This window comes from Fonsecaea erecta (assembly GCF_001651985.1).
Source record: "Fonsecaea erecta strain CBS 125763 chromosome Unknown Scaff4, whole genome shotgun sequence".
In the NCBI taxonomy this organism is placed as follows: Eukaryota; Fungi; Ascomycota; class Eurotiomycetes; order Chaetothyriales; family Herpotrichiellaceae; genus Fonsecaea; species Fonsecaea erecta.
This window is the reverse complement of record NW_017387247.1, coordinates 1,399,148-1,417,333: the sequence shown is the minus strand read 5'-3', so window position 1 is coordinate 1,417,333 and position 18,186 is coordinate 1,399,148. Positions and strand designations below refer to the sequence as shown.

The following is an 18,186-nucleotide window of genomic DNA, read 5'->3' as shown; positions in this document are numbered from 1 at the left end:
CGTGGTGAGCGGGACTCCGCGAAGTAGCTCCACCTTCGCGCTCGTGTTCTCGTGACGGATGAATATTGTTCCGAGTTAGCCCTACTCGCCGGTAAGTCACAACCTCACTCACCCCTTACGATTTCCAGCCTCGCCAGCCAACACCCAGCTATGCTCTGCTGGGTGGAGTTGATCAGCACTTTGTGCATTCAGATGTATCCATCAAACATTCCATGCTACTTATCAAAGGAGCCAAGAAAACTCAAGAAAACTTGTGGAAGGCATGTTGTCCAACCCTGTGAGCTGACAAGCCATGTTTGCTGAACAACCGGCAACCGACGGAAAATGTAATGTATAAAGTATCTTCACAACCTATTCAGACAAAAAACCTAGGGAGCACAGAAAATACCGCCAAGCAAAGAATATCACAGACGGCACTAGGAAACTAGCTGCCGCTTTATATGAGATGAATCTATCTAAGAAGTGTTTTCCTACAGCTCTTGCTCCATCATGGACTTCTCACTCTCCAACTGTGGACAGCTCACAATCACGACAACTGTGGAAGGCAAAACCAAACAAGAATTCCTTGAACATCAAAAATGTCTGCGTCGGAGGAAAATCTCGCGCCCGAGATCCAGTACATGGTCGTGGGAGTGTTGGTGGCAGAATTTGAGAGGTTGAGCAACCCAATCTGGTCGCGAGAACACAAGGCCGACATGTGAGTGTGGCTATAGCGCTAAGACCGAAACTTGAGCTGACTTTGAAACAGATACTGTGTTCTCTCTACGCTGTTGTCCGTAAGGCTAACTTGCCGAGGCTTCAGCCAGGCCGGCATCATCAAGGCGGCCGTGTTTAAGGAGGTCACGCTGCAGGCCACGCGACTTAGCTTCAACTGCCTTCGGCCCTCCAGCCTCTTGTCCATCGCGCCCTTTGTGAGAAAGACCAGTTTTCTCCCGACACCATTTTCCACCAGCCTCGACCTCAAGGGTTTCACTAGAGCGCTTGAGATCCTGTCGCAGCATGAATCCGACCTGCCTGTTCGAGGCCGCAAGCACGTGGAAGGACACTGGGGCGCCATCCCGACAACGGAATCTGAAGTTGCGGCGGCTTTCGGAAACCACCGTGGAAAAGCACGCGTGGATGAATATATTATGAATAGCGGCGAGCTGTAAGGACTCTGGACTGCGGCGCTTCGGACGTTCAAGCATGCGACCGATGTTGAACTGCTTTCGATGTTCGGCAGACACCCTCTCGATCCAAGCGAAGATTCGGGTACGAGTCATTGCCGGCCTTGCCACCAGTCCAGGTGCACGCTGTACGACCGCACAGGTGCCGGTGACGGCCAGATGTTCACGACGGCAATACAGTGTCTTGAATCTTCCTGCATGGACATCAACGCTATTTTCATCCACCGAACCCTCGCGCAGCACTTCAGCATCACGCCGCCGCCTTCGTGGAACCTGCTGGATCTCAGCAGACTCGAGACACTCAAATTCCCGGACCTGGTAATCGAGGAGCACGACAACGAGTACGACCTCATGGAACGAGACGCAGCGGCCGAATTTTGCTTGACCTCGCTCCTTCAAAAGCCTCTCCCGAACCTAAGAGAGTTGAGTGTTGACCGCTACGTGCCATTTCCTCGCTTGACATTGCCGTCTCTGTCGCCGATTACACTCCCGCGACTTCGCACTCTCACCCTCGGGGGCATCCTGCTCGGTATTGAACACCTCACAGATATCGTCACAAGCTGCACTGCGCTGCGAGAGGTGTCACTGAGAGACTGCCATCCTCAGGGCCCTGACGGACTTCGGCTGGAGGATCCGACGAATGAGGAGTGGCAGCCGCTATTCAACGCCTTGTCTCATCATCCGACATTGAGGCGTTTCACAATTGCCGAGAGGTGGGATGCAAGGAACAACGAAGGCGAGATCGTTTCGCCTTACATGCTCAACAACGTCGGCGTCGAAACCTATCGGGTCATGCTCCAGACTGGGATGTCGGCCGGATGGGACGAAGACGCTGGGGGAATATGGGATGCGGCTCTGCAGGTCTACCTTGCGCAACAGCAGTGAGGTCCGTTGTCGTCGGTTCATCGTCTCTTCTGAAGGATGCAAGAGGCTATGAAGGGAGTCTAGGTGAAATCCGTTCCTGACGTCCCCGAACGAGTATCGAGAGGGCTATTGACAAGATCATTGTTCCTTGTGGAAGAGATAGATTACGGTTGCATGCAGAAGAGACTGATGGAATGATATGATAAAGTCAAGACCGCACAAATGAGCGCTGCCCTCTTCGTACCTCGTAGAAGCCATGATCTGAGCCCAGCTCCAGGGACAAGCTAGTTTTGCCTATTTTACGATCAAGTCAAGGCTATTCGTGGCGTGCAAGCTGCCTGAACTAAGGGATCCTTGTTTGTAGAGGAGGAGAGATTTTTCCACTCATAATGAACCAAGGCAAGGTTCGCTCCATGACATCTGTTGAGCTCGCCCCTGTCCATCCGTCCCCATCAGTTGTGACCCGTTGCGTTCTTCGATTTACACAGGACCACACGGCCAGGGCACATCCTTGACGCCCGCACCCCAGTTGTCATTCCGCCCGTCGACATAGCGCATCTTGAACGTGCTGAGATCGAGGCCGTCCTGGGGCTGATCGAGGGTGACGGCGTTGATAGAGAAAAACTCGTGCATGGTGCCCGGGGGGTACTCGAACTTGCCCTCGCCGCAGACGTGGACGCCGCACGTGCCGCAGAAGTACTTGTGGATGTCTGGCGAGCGGAACTGGTAGTCGCGCGCCTCGGACAGCGACGCCGGCGAGAGCAGCGTGAAGTCCTCGCGCGGGAGCCGGATGCCTGTGAAGCCCTGTTTCACGCAGATGGTGCAGTTGCAGCGGCCGGCCGTGGGCGGGTCGGTCAGGGCCAGGGCGACTTTGTACTTGATGAAGCCGCAGTGGCAGGAACCAGTGAAGGTCTTCTTCTCTCCGGTTGGGGTGCTCATGTTTTCAGCCATGGGACTCTCGGAAGAAGAACAAAGGTGCCGAAGAGGAATGTGGATTCTGGTGAGATGAAGTAAGTACCTCAAGTCGAGAGAAGAAAATGTGAAGCTGGGGAAAGGCGAAAGTCCTTCTCACAACCACACAGGGTTGCAGAGGAATAAATAGCTTCCAATGCATATTCGGTTTGGACGTCTATCTGTCCTAGGTCGGGTCTAGTACAAGGCAGACAAACTCTGGATGCATTGGTGCCTGAGAGCTTGACTTGAAGCAGTAATGTCGACGAGATAGTTTACGAATACGAGTAACTCCGCACTACCTGGATGTCAGTCTTCGCTACCCTTCGCCTGTGTCGCCAGTATTAAGCGAAAATGATTAACTATTTTCGGACAGTCCAAAGTCTCTCTGACTATCTATCAGTTAAGACCAACAGGTTCTCCAGGGTCTGGTGACCTTGTGTGATCCTTAGTTGCCTTTGCCGAGAACAGCTCCAATACCATCCAGAGGTGGATAAAGCTCAATATCAAACACAACGGTGGATGCAAATGTAGGTATTGATGTGAAGATCCAGGGTATCGAGTTGTTGAAACATCCATCCACATAGGAAGATGCGAAAAACAGCATTTACCTCCTTGGATAGAGCCTCCTGCCTCTTTCCAGCCAGGGCTTCAACGTGAAACCAAATGTCTGCCACCTACAGGCACTCTGGGAACGAACTTCACATATCAAGACATTGTGTCTGTTGGCGACATGCCATCTCCTAAAGATTGACTTCCGGACATGTTAGTCATGTACACGAGTAGGGCATTACAGGGTTCGTCTCCCTTTGCTTCAAATATACCAAACGAGGAACAGAGCACGTCGGCGGAAATTCATCTCATCTCATTTTCACTAGCATCCCTCAATGATGGAGCCGCTTTTGCGTTGACATTGAATGACTTGCACCCGGACCCCTTTTCATTCATCGAACCATTGGTGCTCCGAAGCCTATTTGCTTCTGCCCCGGGTCGCTACTTAAGAAATCGGACTGTGGCCACATCTCCAAGCTGACCTGTCAATTCTAGTTCATCTGCTTGATGAGCGCATTGATAGCTTCCTCCCGGTTACCGAGATCGCCACCTTCGATGTAATGCTTGAATTTCCTGGCACGGAAACCACCGTTGGGGTTGGACAGTTTGAAGGGCCACAGGAAGTTGCTTGCTTGCTTGAAGTTGGGTCCAACAGTGAAGATCTCGTGGATCAAGTCCTCCATGCACACAATGCCGTACTTGCCCAGATTGTCCTCGATGAGTTGGTTGTCAGTGAGAGCGATGCGCTGTTTGTCGATCTTGCCATATCCACGCTTGTAGATGAGCTCGCGAACAGTCTTGAGGTTGGGATAACCGTAGGCAATGTAGGGGTTGACGATAGTGAGCATCTCTTGAGTGGCTTTGGTCAACCTGACGAAGACGCCGTTATTGATCTGGAGGAGACGGAGGAGCTGGAGAATTTTGCGAGGCTTGGGAGCAATCTTGTTGATACTAAACGACAATTAGCGGTTGCTAAGCCAAGGTATGATCGAAACAGAGACTCACCCCTTGATTCTGACGACGAAAACCAGCTTGGGTTGCTCATCAACGAAGAAGTTGCCCTGTTGTCTGCTCAGGCGAGCGAGTCTGATTTTCTCGCGCTCAGCATCGCGGTACTCCTTGACGTATGTCTCAGCACGCTTGAAGATGACACCGCGCTTTTCCTTGTTGGCCTAAGATGAAATGTTAGCCGACATTCGGTACTCCCAAGTGATCAACCATTGTGAAGGCGGCAAGAATGTTCAGCCCCGAAAGATGGTATAACAAAGCGACAACATTGACCTGAGGTCTAGCCGCGCAGTGGAATTTATCATCACCACATTTATTTTCCCATGCAAACTTGGACGGTGTACTGACCTTCTTTCTCTTCTCGAGCGTGGCAGCACGCTGCTCTCTGGCCTTCTCCTGGCTCTTTCTCTTCTTCAACAAGGTCTCGGGCACGAGGACCTGGTCCTGCGTCGGCACGGATCTGTACGGGAGGAAATCGAATCAGTATAGTCCGCGGGTGAAATGATCGCCGAGTCGGAACTGCAGCTATGGCGCGGCATTCTCAAACTGGTGATTGGGCGTAAACTCGACGAAATAGATTTAATCAGTGAGAAAAAGACTGAATGGACGCCAGTAGTCACACATGGTCCTTTCGAATCTTAGAACTCTCAACTGACAACACCCTGTTCAGAGATCAGGAAAGCTTTTGACTCCATGACAGGTGCTCAAGTCTTGCGACAAAGCGAGCAAGTCATACGAGCTCAATGTATTTCGAGGAAGAAGCGTCAACTCCTCTAACCTCAACGCCCCGGCTTTTGTTTCCCAAACGATGATTTCTCATATGTCTTCGGGGTAGAGCCATTGGGATGATCGAGCTGGAACGGCGGCAGCGAAACCAGCGAAAAGGGAGCGGACCATATCTGAAGATACCAACTGTCAGCAGGATGGTAAGAGATACTTACGACTTCACAATTGGCTTGGTCATCTTGTCTGATGATGTTGTTGAGCGCCGGCCAAGGTTGAAGAAGTGAGGAATATCAAAAAGTTTCAACTGCGCCGGGATTAAATTCGAGTTGTGGGCGGCTTGGAGTCTAAACCTAAAACGGAAAGGCTGACTTCTGATTTCTTGGCACATGCATTAGGCGTTTTCTGTCTGACAATGTCACAGCCAAGTTCACCAACTCATTGTTCCTTTCTGATGTTCGTCCTTATGTTTATCTATCCTAAAATACAGGAATGTCGACCAGGAGAGGCGTTGGCTTGGGCGCCTTCTCAAATAGAAATGCCACGGCCCAGTCCTACGCCGCTCACGGCTCAAACTTGAAATCCGCCAATGCTGCCTCGCTCCAGGCACAGCTGGAGGTTTTCCAGTCTCTCCTACATAACTTCGCACTCGAACATGCGGCGACCATCAAATCCAACCCGACGTTCCGCGCCGAGTTCGCGCGCATGTGCAATGCTATCGGTGTTGACCCGTTGGCGGGCTCTAACATCAAAGGTAAAAAAGCGGATTCGCTCTGGGCGAAAGTCTTGGGCCACGATGTTAACGACTTTTATTTTTCGGTCGCGGTGAGGGTGGTCGAGTTGTGTCAAGCGACGAGGGCGGAAAATGGTGGATTAATTGGATTGAAGGAATGCTGTGAGAGCGTGGCCAGGGGAAGAGCCATCGGTGGTGGTCTGCAAGTGTCAGAAGATGACATCGAGAGGGCTGTTAAATCACTGGAACCCCTGGGGTCGGGATTTGTCATTCTCACAATCGCGAACAAACGGTTCATACGATCGGTCCCAAAGGAGTTCAACACGGATCAATCCACCGTGCTGGAGGTTCTACAGCTCCTCGGCAGTGTGACAGTGTCCCTCCTACAGCTCAACCTAGGATGGGAGCGGGCTCGTGCCGAGACTGTCATCCAAGATCTACTGGCTGATTCTCTGGTGTGGGTGGACTATCAGTGTCCAGAACCTGAATATTGGTCACCCCAGGGACTCCTAGACGAGAGTGACTAATGGAGTCCACGAAAGGGAACTCGACAATTCTTTGAAATGGGCGATCTTGTCGTTCTATCAATTGTGGCCTGGCTCGAGTCGCGGAGGACATCATCCATTTACTTCTTATATTCGTCCTTGAGCACCCATCGCCCACGACCCCGGCTCCCCTTCTCCAGCCTGGCGATCAACTTCAAGGTCTCCTTGAACTCCAGAGTCGCTCGAGGAGTAGTGCAGAAGCGATTGAAATGGTCGATCAGCATCTGAGTGTATACACTTCCTCCGTGGGTGGTGAGGTAGTCACGTATCAGTTTACCAAAGTCCTTGCCTTGAGGCAAGGTTGGTGTTGCATCTCTGGAAATCGAAGCTGTCGAGTCTGTGGATCTAGCAGGACTGGCTGTTCTTGGAGTACCATCTCGGCTCGGTGCAAGTCCGCCCTGCCGCTGCTGCAGGTTTGTCAGGAGACTAGACGACTGAATCCCACCACCTCTGTTTCGGGAATTGGAGCTGAATGCCCTCTGTGCTGTTGTCTCCTGAGGCCGGCCAGAGATACCAAACTGTCCCGTCCAAGTGGGCGTGCCGATTGGAACAGTGCGAGCAACTTCACCTGCACGTCGCAGTTCTCTAGCCGCTTCAGCAGCCACTTTTCGCGCCTCTTGTTCAACCAGAGCCGGATCAGCTGCGACCTTCTTTCCAGCTTTTCCGTCAATAATCGTATCATGCTCGACCGCGGAGTGAATACCGGCGCGCGAAAAGATGCCTTCCATCATCCTGTCCTCGGAATTGTTGGTGCCGCCCTTGTTCGCCTGCTCCTCTTCTTCGATCTCTCCGGCAAATTGCTCCATGGATGATATTCCTGGTAGGTCGCCAATCGTTGTGTCCCCTGCGACGCTCGTCGATTTTTTTTCGGCATTGATTCTGGTGGCCTCGGGAGCTTTCGCTGACTTAGAAGGACGCTTAACCTGCGCATCCTGAAATAATATGCTCGTTTCGGTCGGCTCTCCTTCGTTTCCTAGACTGAATAGATCGTGCAGATCATTCAGGTGGAATGTCTGCCGCTGTTTTGGATCCTTGAGAATCTTGTTCGTCAAGAATTGCTTGAATATCTGGCGATGGTAGATCTTCTCTTCAATGGTGCCAGCAGTCATCAGACGGTATATGGCTACCTCGCGCTTCTGCCCTAATCGCCAGGCCCTTTCTCTAGCTTGCAGGTCGGTCGAAGGGTTCCAATCAGGGTCGTAGATGATCACTCTGTCGGCACCCGTCAGATTGATACCGAGCCCGCCAACCTTGGTCGTCAGGAGGAAAACATGGAGGTCTGGGTCGGTGTTGAATTCATCAACCATACTCTGTCGCAATTGGATGGGCGTGTTTCCGTCCATGCGTCTGTACTTGAAACCCGAAAGCGACCTGACATACTTCTCCAAGATGTCAAGCATGATACGATGCTGGGCAAATAAAAGTGTCTTGTGGCCGGTTTCCTTCCATAGTTCTAGAAGTGAACCAACAACCTGCATCTTGCCGGACTTCGACGGGTCGCCATAGTTGTATCCTGCTTTGATTGATAACCGTTTGTGATCTGTCAGATCTGGGTGGTTGCAAATCTTGCGCAGTATATCGACCCCATAGAGAACTTGACGCTTGCCATTGATGATTGCGTCCATCTCACCCGAGCCGATGAATCTCTTGTATTCTTCGCGCTGCAGATGCGTTAACTTGCAAAACAAAACTTGCTCGCTTTTCTTGGGTAAATCTGAGGCAACATCGATCTTGAAGCGTTGCAGCAAGTACGGGCTGATGGCCTCTTTAAGCGTTTCTGCACATTTGAAAGCAGTCTGAACTTGCAAATTCGACGCATTTGCGTATCCCCCTTGTCGAATCGGTATCTCGAACTGATTGCGAAAATTGACCAGCGTGCCCAAGCGCATGGGGAAAACAAAGTCGAAGAGAGACCACAGTTCAATGAGATTGTTCTGCATAGGGGTTCCAGAAAGAATGATTCGGTTCGGAGTGCGTAGCTCTTTGCAGTAGATAGTGATGGCGGTGTTTGGATTTCGAATCTTGTGTCCTTCGTCGAGGATAGCATATTGCCAGTCGACCGGGATTAACAGAGGCGCGTAAGTTTGTAGCCCAGAGTAAGTTGTCACGAGCACACCTCCTTGCTCTAGAATAGGCCGTAGGACCTTTCGAGCAGCCTTCTGTGCTCCAGTCAGCGGTTGCTGTCTCTGAGTCGGATCCCATTCCAGATCAAGTAGCTTATCTTCTTTGCTGGATTCGTTTCGCAAATTGACCATCCCGCTACCGGAAGAATGCAAAATGGTGACTCGAAAAGGTGGCCACCAGCGGTGAAATTCGTTGACCCATTGTTTCATAACCGTAGCCGGGCAGACTACAATGATAGGCTTATCCAGTTTCCTGCTGTAATGCAAGCCGGCCAGAAAAGCGATGATCTGGATTGTCTTGCCCAAGCCCATCTCATCGCCAATAATTCCCCCGACTTGTTGCGTGTAGAGCTCATAGAGCCATTGCACTCCAGTTTTCTGATAATCGAACAGGCTGGGAAAGATGTCTCCGGGTAGCTTGTAGCCATCATCGAAGAGAGTGTCTGGAATTTCGGGATGTGGCAGATATGCTTCTTCTGCGACATTCTCTGAATCTTCCTCTTTTGTTCCATTCTGTTCTTGTTCCTCACCCGTCAGATTCCGCGCTGCATATTTTCTGGCTCTCTGTCTCCGCAAAGCCCATTTTTTCAACCTGGATTTATAGACAGTTTCATTGCCATCGTCAACGCCACGGAAGTCTTCAATCTCATTCTCGACTTGGGCTGCCGCTTTCCGACCTTTTCTCGGTTTTTTCCCCGATGTAGTTGGCATTTCGTCATCGAGATCATCCTCGGATTCTGAAACGGATTGGTCTCCGACGTCGCCTTCGTCATATGATGATGAGTCTTCGTCCTTTATGGGCAACTGATTCATGAGACGTCTGCGCTTTCGGGGTTGGTCGGCTTGAATCTCGTCTTCCGCGCTCGAATCAGTGAAGCCAGTGGAAAAGCCGGGCTGTCTCAGATTCCGGTGGGACATGGACTTTGCACCTTCTGCGCGAGGCTCGACATCAGGGAGTTCTGGTTCTTCCTCGGCGTCAAAAAGGGCTCCCTGTAAAGTCGTCGAAGATTCTCCATGCGATGTCAGACCAAATTTGGAGAAAGGAGTGATTTTGCCAGTCCTGATCAAATAGTCACGCTGACTTTCGTTCGGTAAGCGTCCAGTAGCTGCGGCGTCGGGTTGACCTGCCATCCCTGCCGTATCTTCTCGTTCTCTCATTCTTTCCTCAATCTCAGCAATATCATTGTCCAATTCCTGGATTTGACCTTGCATGCGATCGATATCGAGGCGCAGACGCGCTCGTTGAGTAGTTCCAATGGGGCGAAGCATGTCATCTCGTGTCTTTTTGATCTGGTTTTGAAGTTTCTCCTTTTGTGTCTTGGATTTTTCGAGTCGCTGTTGGTCCCGCTGATGGGCTTGCTCAAATAAGAGCCGATCTGCCTCCCGCCCAATATCTCGTTCCAAGTCATCCTGATCCCGCACTTGGGCATCGAGGCCTCGAAGACGAAGGGCTTCAGCAGACTGGCCGGTCGGAAATTTGGTCATCTTATCGTCCCCAACTGTTGAAAGATGGCTGCTGCCCTCCTCCCCTTCACTATCCATAATCACAAACGTCAAAGAGTTAGCAGTGAATTGTGTGGAGAATGTATGTCGTCATGACCAAGAGGATAAAGATCCTGCTTGCTTCTAGGCTCTTTATGCCGATAACTTTGCGTTAAGATAATAGCGGGAGGATAAGAAAAGACATGCAAGGCTTCAGTGAAGTTCGAGTGTTATATTTCTTCAAAGCGTTGAGCGCCACTCTGAGGTACCAAGAGTGGCAATCTGAGATGCGATAGATATGAAGAGGGTGTGGTAACTAAGCCGGTAGAAAGAAGATCGTCGTGCGCAAATCTTTGACTCTGGGTAGAGAAGCAAGTGCAGTACAGTCTCTCTACACAGCGACAGCGGGAATTAGAAGTCGAAATAATATTTATCGGACCGGGAATGAATGCCTTTTCACTTGTCATTCAGGCTGCCATACGAGTACTTGGTACGTTGTTGCACCTCACAACGCCACTGCGGCCCCGTAAATTTTTTAGGGCGTTAGAACTGTCGGCCTACCTGCCCAATCCTGCACGCATCTGCCACTGCCTACTGCTCAGTCCGGGAACTCCCAATGCCCCCCCCAAGCAAGTTTCAGTTCCAGGCTGAGCAATAATGGATGGGTGCCCAATAATGAGCGGTAATAGCCGCCAGCATCTCAGTCCTGGCCATGCACACCAGACCAGGCACTAAACTCGACAACCGACTCTGCTTTCTTACAACGCCAAACATTCTCAAGACTTCCTCCTTACAATCCAATCCATTCATAGTCGTGATATTAGACTGAGATACCTAGACAGCTTGTCTCGTCTCACATTAGCCTGTCGTTCTCACCATTGTTCTGCTAGGGCATTTCTATCCTCATTGTCGGGCCGACCTAATTCCTCGAGTCTCTGCCAGCTCAGCACTTCCCACGTCCCTCGCCTCCACTCGACAGTCAGAGAAGAACGCCCGCACTTGTGAAGCGACCGATTCTCAACGCCATGGCCCTATGTTGAGCCTCTTACCCTCTCTTACCATGCGTCGAATATCGCCCTGGGTCCACCAGTCTCTCTTGACTGCGCTTACCATCGTCACTCCGCCACTCTGCCAACCCCTCTGAAGGCTCAAACGCACCCTGCCGATCTCACTTCACTTCACATCACATTGCAGAGAGGGTGTTTGCCTGGGTTTGAATACTTGCATCCATCGTGTGTGCTTGATGTATGCGTCGACGGTGTGATTGCTGCAGGACAAGCAAAATCACTGTGGCCCAGCTTTCAGCCCCATCGCGGCACGGAACTCTCTTAAATACGCAGTGTCCTGATTACAGTTGACAGACACACAACAGGAAGTCCGAGCAGCCATGTCCGCCAACACAACGCCTCAGACTCAGTCGCATCCCTATGAGCACAACGGCGAGGTCGATGTGCCTATGGAAGATGCAGATCCTTATAACCGAACCAAATATCCTCCGCGACCGACTCATCAACACCGCCTGTCTACCCAGTATATTCCCGAGATCTCAACAGCTGCACAGCGCTACTCCCCAATGAATGCTCAATCTACGGGTGCTGGGTACGTCGCCAGTCCCAAAACACAGAATCCTACCTCTTTCTCCTACCTCAACCAGGCCCAGCCTACGCGACAGTCTCCCCCTCGTCAAGGTAGCTACAATGCCGAGCGCTACACTGAAGCTCCGACCCCAACGAGATACCCGTCCGATTATGGTTCTGCCCTTCAGAGCTCCACGTTGAGCCCCGATTCCTTTTATTCGACCTCTGCAGGCAACGCACGCCCTGCTCCTCTGTCAAGACAACAATCACAGCATCAAGGACTGGGACCTGTGCCGAAGTTCAGAAACGTCAAAACCATGCAAGATCTCAACCCCAAAGTCAACTCACAACCACCTTATCGCCGGGCGAATCCAGAAGGCGGGTTTATCAGCCCGTTGCAAGCGCTTACCACCTACCTCCCAGCGACGTACCGCATATGTAATCCTAGCTTCAAATACGAGTCATCCCGAAATCCGAGGCGGGTTTTGACAAAACCGAGCAAAGGAACAAAGAATGATGGCTACGATAACGACGATAGCGACTACATTCTCTACGTCAACGATATTCTGGGCAGTGAAGAGGCAGGCCACAAGAATAGATACTTGATTTTGGATGTCCTAGGTCAGGGCACTTTTGGTCAAGTGGTGAAGTGTCAAAATTTGAGAACCCAAGAAGTTGTTGCGGTCAAGGTCATCAAAAATCGCACGGCTTACTTCAATCAAAGTATGATGGAAGTCTCAGTCCTCGATCTGCTGAACCAGAAACTCGACAAGAATGACGACCATCATCTTCTGCGACTCAAAGACACGTTCATACATCGGCAACATCTGTGTCTTGTTTTCGAACTCCTCAGTGTCAACTTATATGAATTGATCAAACAGAATCAATTCCGAGGTCTCAGCACGACACTTGTCCGTGTCTTTGCGCAACAGTTGCTTAACGGGTTGACCTTGTTGAACAAGGCGCGGCTGATCCACTGTGATCTGAAACCAGAGAATATACTCTTGAAGAACCTGGAAAGTCCGATCATCAAAATTATCGACTTCGGATCTGCCTGCGACGAAAGGCAGACTGTCTACACTTACATACAATCTCGATTTTACAGATCGCCTGAAGTTTTGCTGGGACTCCCTTATTCGTCTGCTATTGATATGTGGTCTCTTGGATGCATTGTTGTGGAGTTATTTCTGGGTTTGCCGCTCTTCCCTGGTTCATCTGAGTATAACCAAGTGTCCCGAATTGTCGAAATGCTGGGAATGCCGCCGACGTGGATGTTGGAGATGGGGAAGCAGTCGGGAGAATTCTTTGAAAAGACGACGGACGAGTTCGGTCGTCGTACATATCGACTCAAAAGCATGGAGCAATACTCTCGCGAGCACAACGTCAAAGAGCAACCTAGCAAAAAGTACTTTCAAGCAACCACACTCCCCGAGATCATTCGGAGCTATTCTATGCCCCGCAAGAATATGAAACAAGCCGAAGTGGAAAGAGGTAAGTTCACAAAGAAGTTCCCCACGAATGTAGTTGCTGACTCAAGCAGAAATGAACAACCGCATCGCCTTTACCGACTTTGTTCGCGGATTGCTCACCATCAACCCCCTAGAACGCTGGTCGCCCCAGCAAGCCAAGCTACATCCTTTTATCACGCAGTCAAAGTTTACGCAACCATTTGTTCCCCCTATGAATCTGAAGTCTCCGTCTAGCAAGACCCCGGCACCCGGTGTGCAGCAGCAGCAACAAGCTGAAGCACTCAGCAAACAACGGGCTGCTCAAGCCGCTCAGGCTCAGGCACAAGCAGCACAAGCGGCTCATGCGCAAGCCCAGGCGCAATCAGCGGCTCAGAACGTCTACACGATGCAGATGACTCCTTATCCACAATCTCAACCGCCACCAATGTACAGCAATATGTACCCGGCCCATCCACAAGGTGCACCGCCGCCTTATCCAACTCACTCGTCAAACTATCCTGCACAAATGGGTATGATGCAGCAAACTCCGCAGATGAATCCGAGTCACTACAACCACCAGCAGAGTCTGTACGCGCAGGCCACGCAAAGGGCCGGCCGTCAACGTGCTTCAACCATGGATCAACAACAGGCGGGCATCCCTGCAGCCATCCAACGTGTTGCTAGTCATCTTGATCCGAACCAACCAATTCGACTTCAACCGAGTCCTGCGTATTATCCACCTCCAGCAGATGGATATGTCGATTCGCCATCGACCGCCAGAAGACGTGGGAGTCGAAACCAAAGAAATCGCGATTTCATCCGGACCCTGGAAGATGGCGCGATGGGTGACAGCTTTATGAGCAAGGCGCAGTGGCATTGAGCTGGGTACCATGCGGACCCGGGATAGTTGAGATCAGGCTTGTTCGCCGAAGATCAACGTCCTGCAAATACATCCTTTGCGGATTGGTAAGAGAATGCCGTTGATGAACAAGCTCGAAAGCCTTGGCGTGCGCGGGCGGAAAAGAAGTTCTGCCACAAAATGCCATGGGGAACAACAAGCACCGAAGCTCTGACTGTGAAAGTGAGGTCGGAACGGGTCTTGGACCGAAGAGAGGGGTTCTGAGTCTTTTCTCTGGAACAAATTACTGCACCATCCTCCATTCGGTCGTGATGAATCAGATACAGCAGGCTGGGGTGGGACCAATGTTCTCAGAGATACAAACACTCGATTCTCAACTCCTCAGGATGCTTCTCAGGTTTGCAATGATAAATGAGAGATGACTTTAGGTGATGAAGTGAGCACAGTGTTGACATCAGAGAATCATGGTAGTCATTGAATGCAGAAAGCTGCGGATGCCGTACAGGACGGGACAGACAAGGAGGGAATGTTGGTATTGTATTTTTGTCATCTACCCAATGATGCCAGGTGGAGGTCAATGCAGATTGACAAGTCGAGGGGATCAGTGAGCCCTTCGCGAGGTAGCAGCATGCTCATATCCAGACATGGGAGACTCGCAAGCGTGAAGTGTACCGCTAGAAATCCGTTCGGCCATGTGATCTTGTCTGTACATATTTTGTAGGGTTTCCTCATGTCATTCCATTCGCTGCAATGATCGGGTAGGCTTGCGCCTTTACCAAGGATACGGATCCTCAGTGACTCATAGACCTACAATGACTCGCGGTACCCAGGCGGTGAGGACAGAACACATTGTGACAGTCAGTATTTGAGGGTACGATGAGTCAGATAGAGTGATGAGCAGTTGACGTCAGACATAGCCAAGTCGTTGTTATGGCTAGTGGTGCTAGTGGTATATAACAGCTATAATCCCCGGTCATTTCAACTGGCTTGGCAGCCTTGGCACTCAACCAGAATTTTGGATTCTTTCCCTCAACTGCGGATTTGCACAGTCGAACCCGGAGCGTTTCGACCATCACACCAGTACAGCCTCAGTTGCTGCGTCGACATAACCGTCTTGTTTGACACTTCAGTACTGAATTCGATCAAAATGTCGTCGCGGTTCTTTCACGGAGGCGACTCCGATAGCGAGAGCAGTTCCTCGGAAGAGGAAGAACTCTACAGTGATCGCGAGGAAGAATCTGAAGAAGAATCCGCAGAAGAAGAAGAGGAAGAGGAGTCAGAGGAAGAGTCCAGCGAAGATGAAGGTCGTGGTATGGGTGCGAGCCGCTTCCTGAAGCCTTCAGGACCTGGCGGCGACGAATCCGACGAGAGCGAAGACGAGGATCGTGAGAGAGTGGTCAAGAGTGCGAAGGATAAGAGATTTGAAGAATTGGAGAACACGATCAGGACAATTGAGAATGCTGAGAAGATCAACGACTGGGCTGTCGTGTCTTCAGGTTCGTATTCGTGTCTCGATCTGCTTGATGGAACTGCTCTAACGCGCGCATAGAGTTTGACAAAATGAACCGACAAGTTGTCAAAGTCACTCAACAAGGTGCCACTCCGAAACTCTACATTAAGATGATTGCCGATCTCGAGGACTTGATCAATGAAACGAACGACAAGCAGAAATCCGGTGCAAAGAAGATGAATCCCATCAATGCAAAGGGGTTCAATGCCATGAAACAAAAGATCCGGAAGAACAACAAAGAGTACATTACTGAGATCGAGAAATACCGAGCAAACAAGGAGGAATTCATGGAGTCGGATGAGGAAGAGCCCCTGGAAGTGGAACAGAGGACACGCAAGAACAAGGTTCAGAGACTCGACGCTATTGAAGCTGCCATAGATGAAGAAGGCTTTGCAACGGTCGGCAGAGGTGGCAAGGCTCTCGTCTACACACCGGAGAGTATCTTGAAACATCTCCGCACAATCATCGAGTCACGGGGAAAGAAGAACACGGACCGGTCTGAGCAGATCCGCATCATGGAGAGACTTTTGGACGTTGCCAGCACACCATATCAACGGATACGGGTTCTCTTGACCTTGATCTCGACAAGGTTTGATGTCACCACATCCTCGGTCCAGGCCTACATGTCCCAAGAGTCGTGGCGATCCGCAGAACGTGAATTTTCAACTTTACTGCAAACGCTGGAAGATGAGCCTCAGTACATGGTGACTGAGGTCGCCGAAGAATGGGAAGATGATGAGAAACAACCCAACCCTGCCGCAGGCGAGATTTTCAAGATTCCTGGCAGCGTTGTATCCCTCGTCGAGCGACTGGATGACGAATTGACACGCTCCCTCCAACAAACTGACCCTCACACAGCCGAATACATCGAGAGACTTAGCGATGAGCAGCTCTTGTACACCGACATTGTGCGTACGCTCATTTATATCGAAACCATCAACAAGAAACTGGACAAGTCCGAGGGCAAGCAAGACAACATCAACCGCACGACCATCCGACGGCTGGAGCACATCTACTTCAAACCCACGCAGGTGGTCAAGATCCTGGAAGAGAAGACCTGGGGCGCCATTCCGTCTTCCCTAAACTCCGAACTCACTCCACGAGGCAAATTTACCGAAGTTGCCACGCTTGTGCAGACGCTCTGCAACCATCTGTTCGAGCACAGCGAGGGCATCATTCGTGCGCGTGCCATGCTCTGCGAGATCTACTTCCTGGCCCTCCAAGATGACTACTACCGCGCCCGTGACCTTGCGCTGATGAGCCACTTGACTGAGAATATTTCTTCCTTCGACGTGTCGACACAAATCCTCTTCAACCGTACTCTAGTTCAAATCGGTCTCTGCGCCTTCCGTGCAGGTCTTTGCTACGAAGCGCAAGGTGTCCTACAGGAGATCTGCGGCTCTGGACGGCAGAAAGAACTCCTCGCTCAGGGTGTCATCATGCAACGCTACTCAACTGTCACGCCGGAGCAAGAACGCCTGGAGCGACAGCGTCAACTTCCTTTCCACATGCATATCAACCTGGAGTTGCTTGAATGTGTCTACCTGACCTGCAGCATGCTGTTGGAAATTCCGTTGCTGGCTCAGACCGGCTCATCACCGGACGTTCGCAAGCGTGTCATCTCCAAAACGTTCCGTCGCATGCTCGAATACACGGAGCGACAGGTGTTTCAGGGCCCGCCGGAAAACACACGAGACCATGTCATGCAAGCTGCCAAGGCTCTTGCCCAGGGTGATTGGAAGAAATGTCAGGACCTGATCAGCAAAATTGGCATCTGGGACCTCCTTGGCCTCGAAAATAAAGAAAAGGTCAAGAAGATGCTGGCAGAACAAATCCAAGAAGAAGGCCTCAGGACATATTTGTTCACTTACGCTCCATATTACGACACCCTGTCCATCACCACTCTCTCCGGTATGTTCGAACTCGACTCGAAGAAGATCTCGGCGGTCGTGTCCAAGATGATTTCCCACGAAGAACTCGCCGCTGCTCTCGATCAGGTCAAAGATGCAATTGTCTTCCGCAAGGGCGTGGAACTTTCGCGCCTGCAAAGCCAAGTCATCACCCTCAGCGAAAAGGCGATGGGTATTCTGGAGTCGAACGAGAAGGTGCTCGAGACGAGAACCGCGGGTATGGCCAATGCGTTCTCAGCCCAAGGACAGAGAGGAGCAGGCCGCGGTGGAAGAACCGGAGGCAGGACCGGGTTGCCGGGTCTCCCGAGACAGGGACAGCAAGGAGCGCGGAGGCCCGGCGGGCAACAATTCAGCGGAGGGGCGCTGGGCGGGGCGATCAAGGCTTGAAGAACTTGAATCTTTGTTACTCGGGAAACCAGAAATGCTTGAAAACTGCACCGGGTGCACGCATGGAGACGAGACATGGTCACGCACACAAGATGATCTTATGAGTCCGATGAGGCTGTTTCCCTGGCATCTCTCTCTCTCTCCATTTCTGCGGGGAGGGTCATTTACAAGTGATAGACTGACTGCTTATGATGAAAAAAAGGTCCCGGAGAGGCCACATGCTGGAGGTCTATGCATGCATATCGCAATACAGCCCCCTTGCTACCTGCCAGATAGGACGGGTCTCTCTCTGCGCACGTGTATCATCTATCTATCTTAAAGTTGATTGATGGGCGATTGACGCATGGC

General features: G+C 51.2%; 7 protein-coding genes across 7 annotated transcripts; 4 read left to right on the top strand and 3 right to left on the bottom strand.

Moving 5' to 3' along the window:
- Positions 1 to 578: 578 nt before the first annotated feature.
- Positions 579 to 2,051, top strand: AYL99_05274 (hypothetical protein; the record flags this gene model as incomplete). The annotated part of the gene is made up of 4 exons (XM_018836786.1): positions 579 to 697; positions 749 to 1,147; positions 1,223 to 1,251; positions 1,309 to 2,051. 4 exons carry the CDS (start codon positions 579 to 581, stop codon positions 2,049 to 2,051), a joined length of 1,290 nt encoding a protein of 429 aa, XP_018693639.1.
- Positions 2,052 to 2,510: 459 nt separating this feature from the next.
- On the bottom strand, positions 2,511 to 2,981 carry AYL99_05273 (hypothetical protein; the record flags this gene model as incomplete). The annotated part of the gene is made up of 1 exon (XM_018836785.1): positions 2,511 to 2,981. The coding sequence occupies one exon, from the start codon at positions 2,979 to 2,981 to the stop codon at positions 2,511 to 2,513; it is 471 nt and encodes a 156-aa protein (XP_018693638.1).
- Positions 2,982 to 4,024: 1,043 nt separating this feature from the next.
- AYL99_05272 (60S ribosomal protein L7) lies at positions 4,025 to 5,505 on the bottom strand (the record flags this gene model as incomplete). The annotated part of the gene is made up of 4 exons (XM_018836784.1): positions 4,025 to 4,484; positions 4,539 to 4,705; positions 4,890 to 5,001; positions 5,483 to 5,505. 4 exons carry the CDS (start codon positions 5,503 to 5,505, stop codon positions 4,025 to 4,027), a joined length of 762 nt encoding a protein of 253 aa, XP_018693637.1.
- Positions 5,506 to 5,756: 251 nt separating this feature from the next.
- Positions 5,757 to 6,524, top strand: AYL99_05271 (hypothetical protein; the record flags this gene model as incomplete). The annotated part of the gene is made up of 1 exon (XM_018836783.1): positions 5,757 to 6,524. The coding sequence occupies one exon, from the start codon at positions 5,757 to 5,759 to the stop codon at positions 6,522 to 6,524; it is 768 nt and encodes a 255-aa protein (XP_018693636.1).
- A 98-nt stretch (positions 6,525 to 6,622) lies between these two features.
- AYL99_05270 (hypothetical protein) lies at positions 6,623 to 10,150 on the bottom strand (the record flags this gene model as incomplete). Its single annotated transcript, XM_018836782.1, has 1 exon — positions 6,623 to 10,150. The coding sequence occupies one exon, from the start codon at positions 10,148 to 10,150 to the stop codon at positions 6,623 to 6,625; it is 3,528 nt and encodes a 1,175-aa protein (XP_018693635.1).
- Positions 10,151 to 11,534: 1,384 nt separating this feature from the next.
- Positions 11,535 to 14,052, top strand: AYL99_05269 (hypothetical protein; the record flags this gene model as incomplete). The annotated part of the gene is made up of 2 exons (XM_018836781.1): positions 11,535 to 13,215; positions 13,265 to 14,052. The coding sequence occupies 2 exons, from the start codon at positions 11,535 to 11,537 to the stop codon at positions 14,050 to 14,052; spliced, it is 2,469 nt and encodes an 822-aa protein (XP_018693634.1).
- A 1,126-nt stretch (positions 14,053 to 15,178) lies between these two features.
- Positions 15,179 to 17,838, top strand: AYL99_05268 (eukaryotic translation initiation factor 3 subunit C; the record flags this gene model as incomplete). Its single annotated transcript, XM_018836780.1, has 2 exons — positions 15,179 to 15,527; positions 15,581 to 17,838. 2 exons carry the CDS (start codon positions 15,179 to 15,181, stop codon positions 17,836 to 17,838), a joined length of 2,607 nt encoding a protein of 868 aa, XP_018693633.1.
- Positions 17,839 to 18,186: the final 348 nt, after the last annotated feature.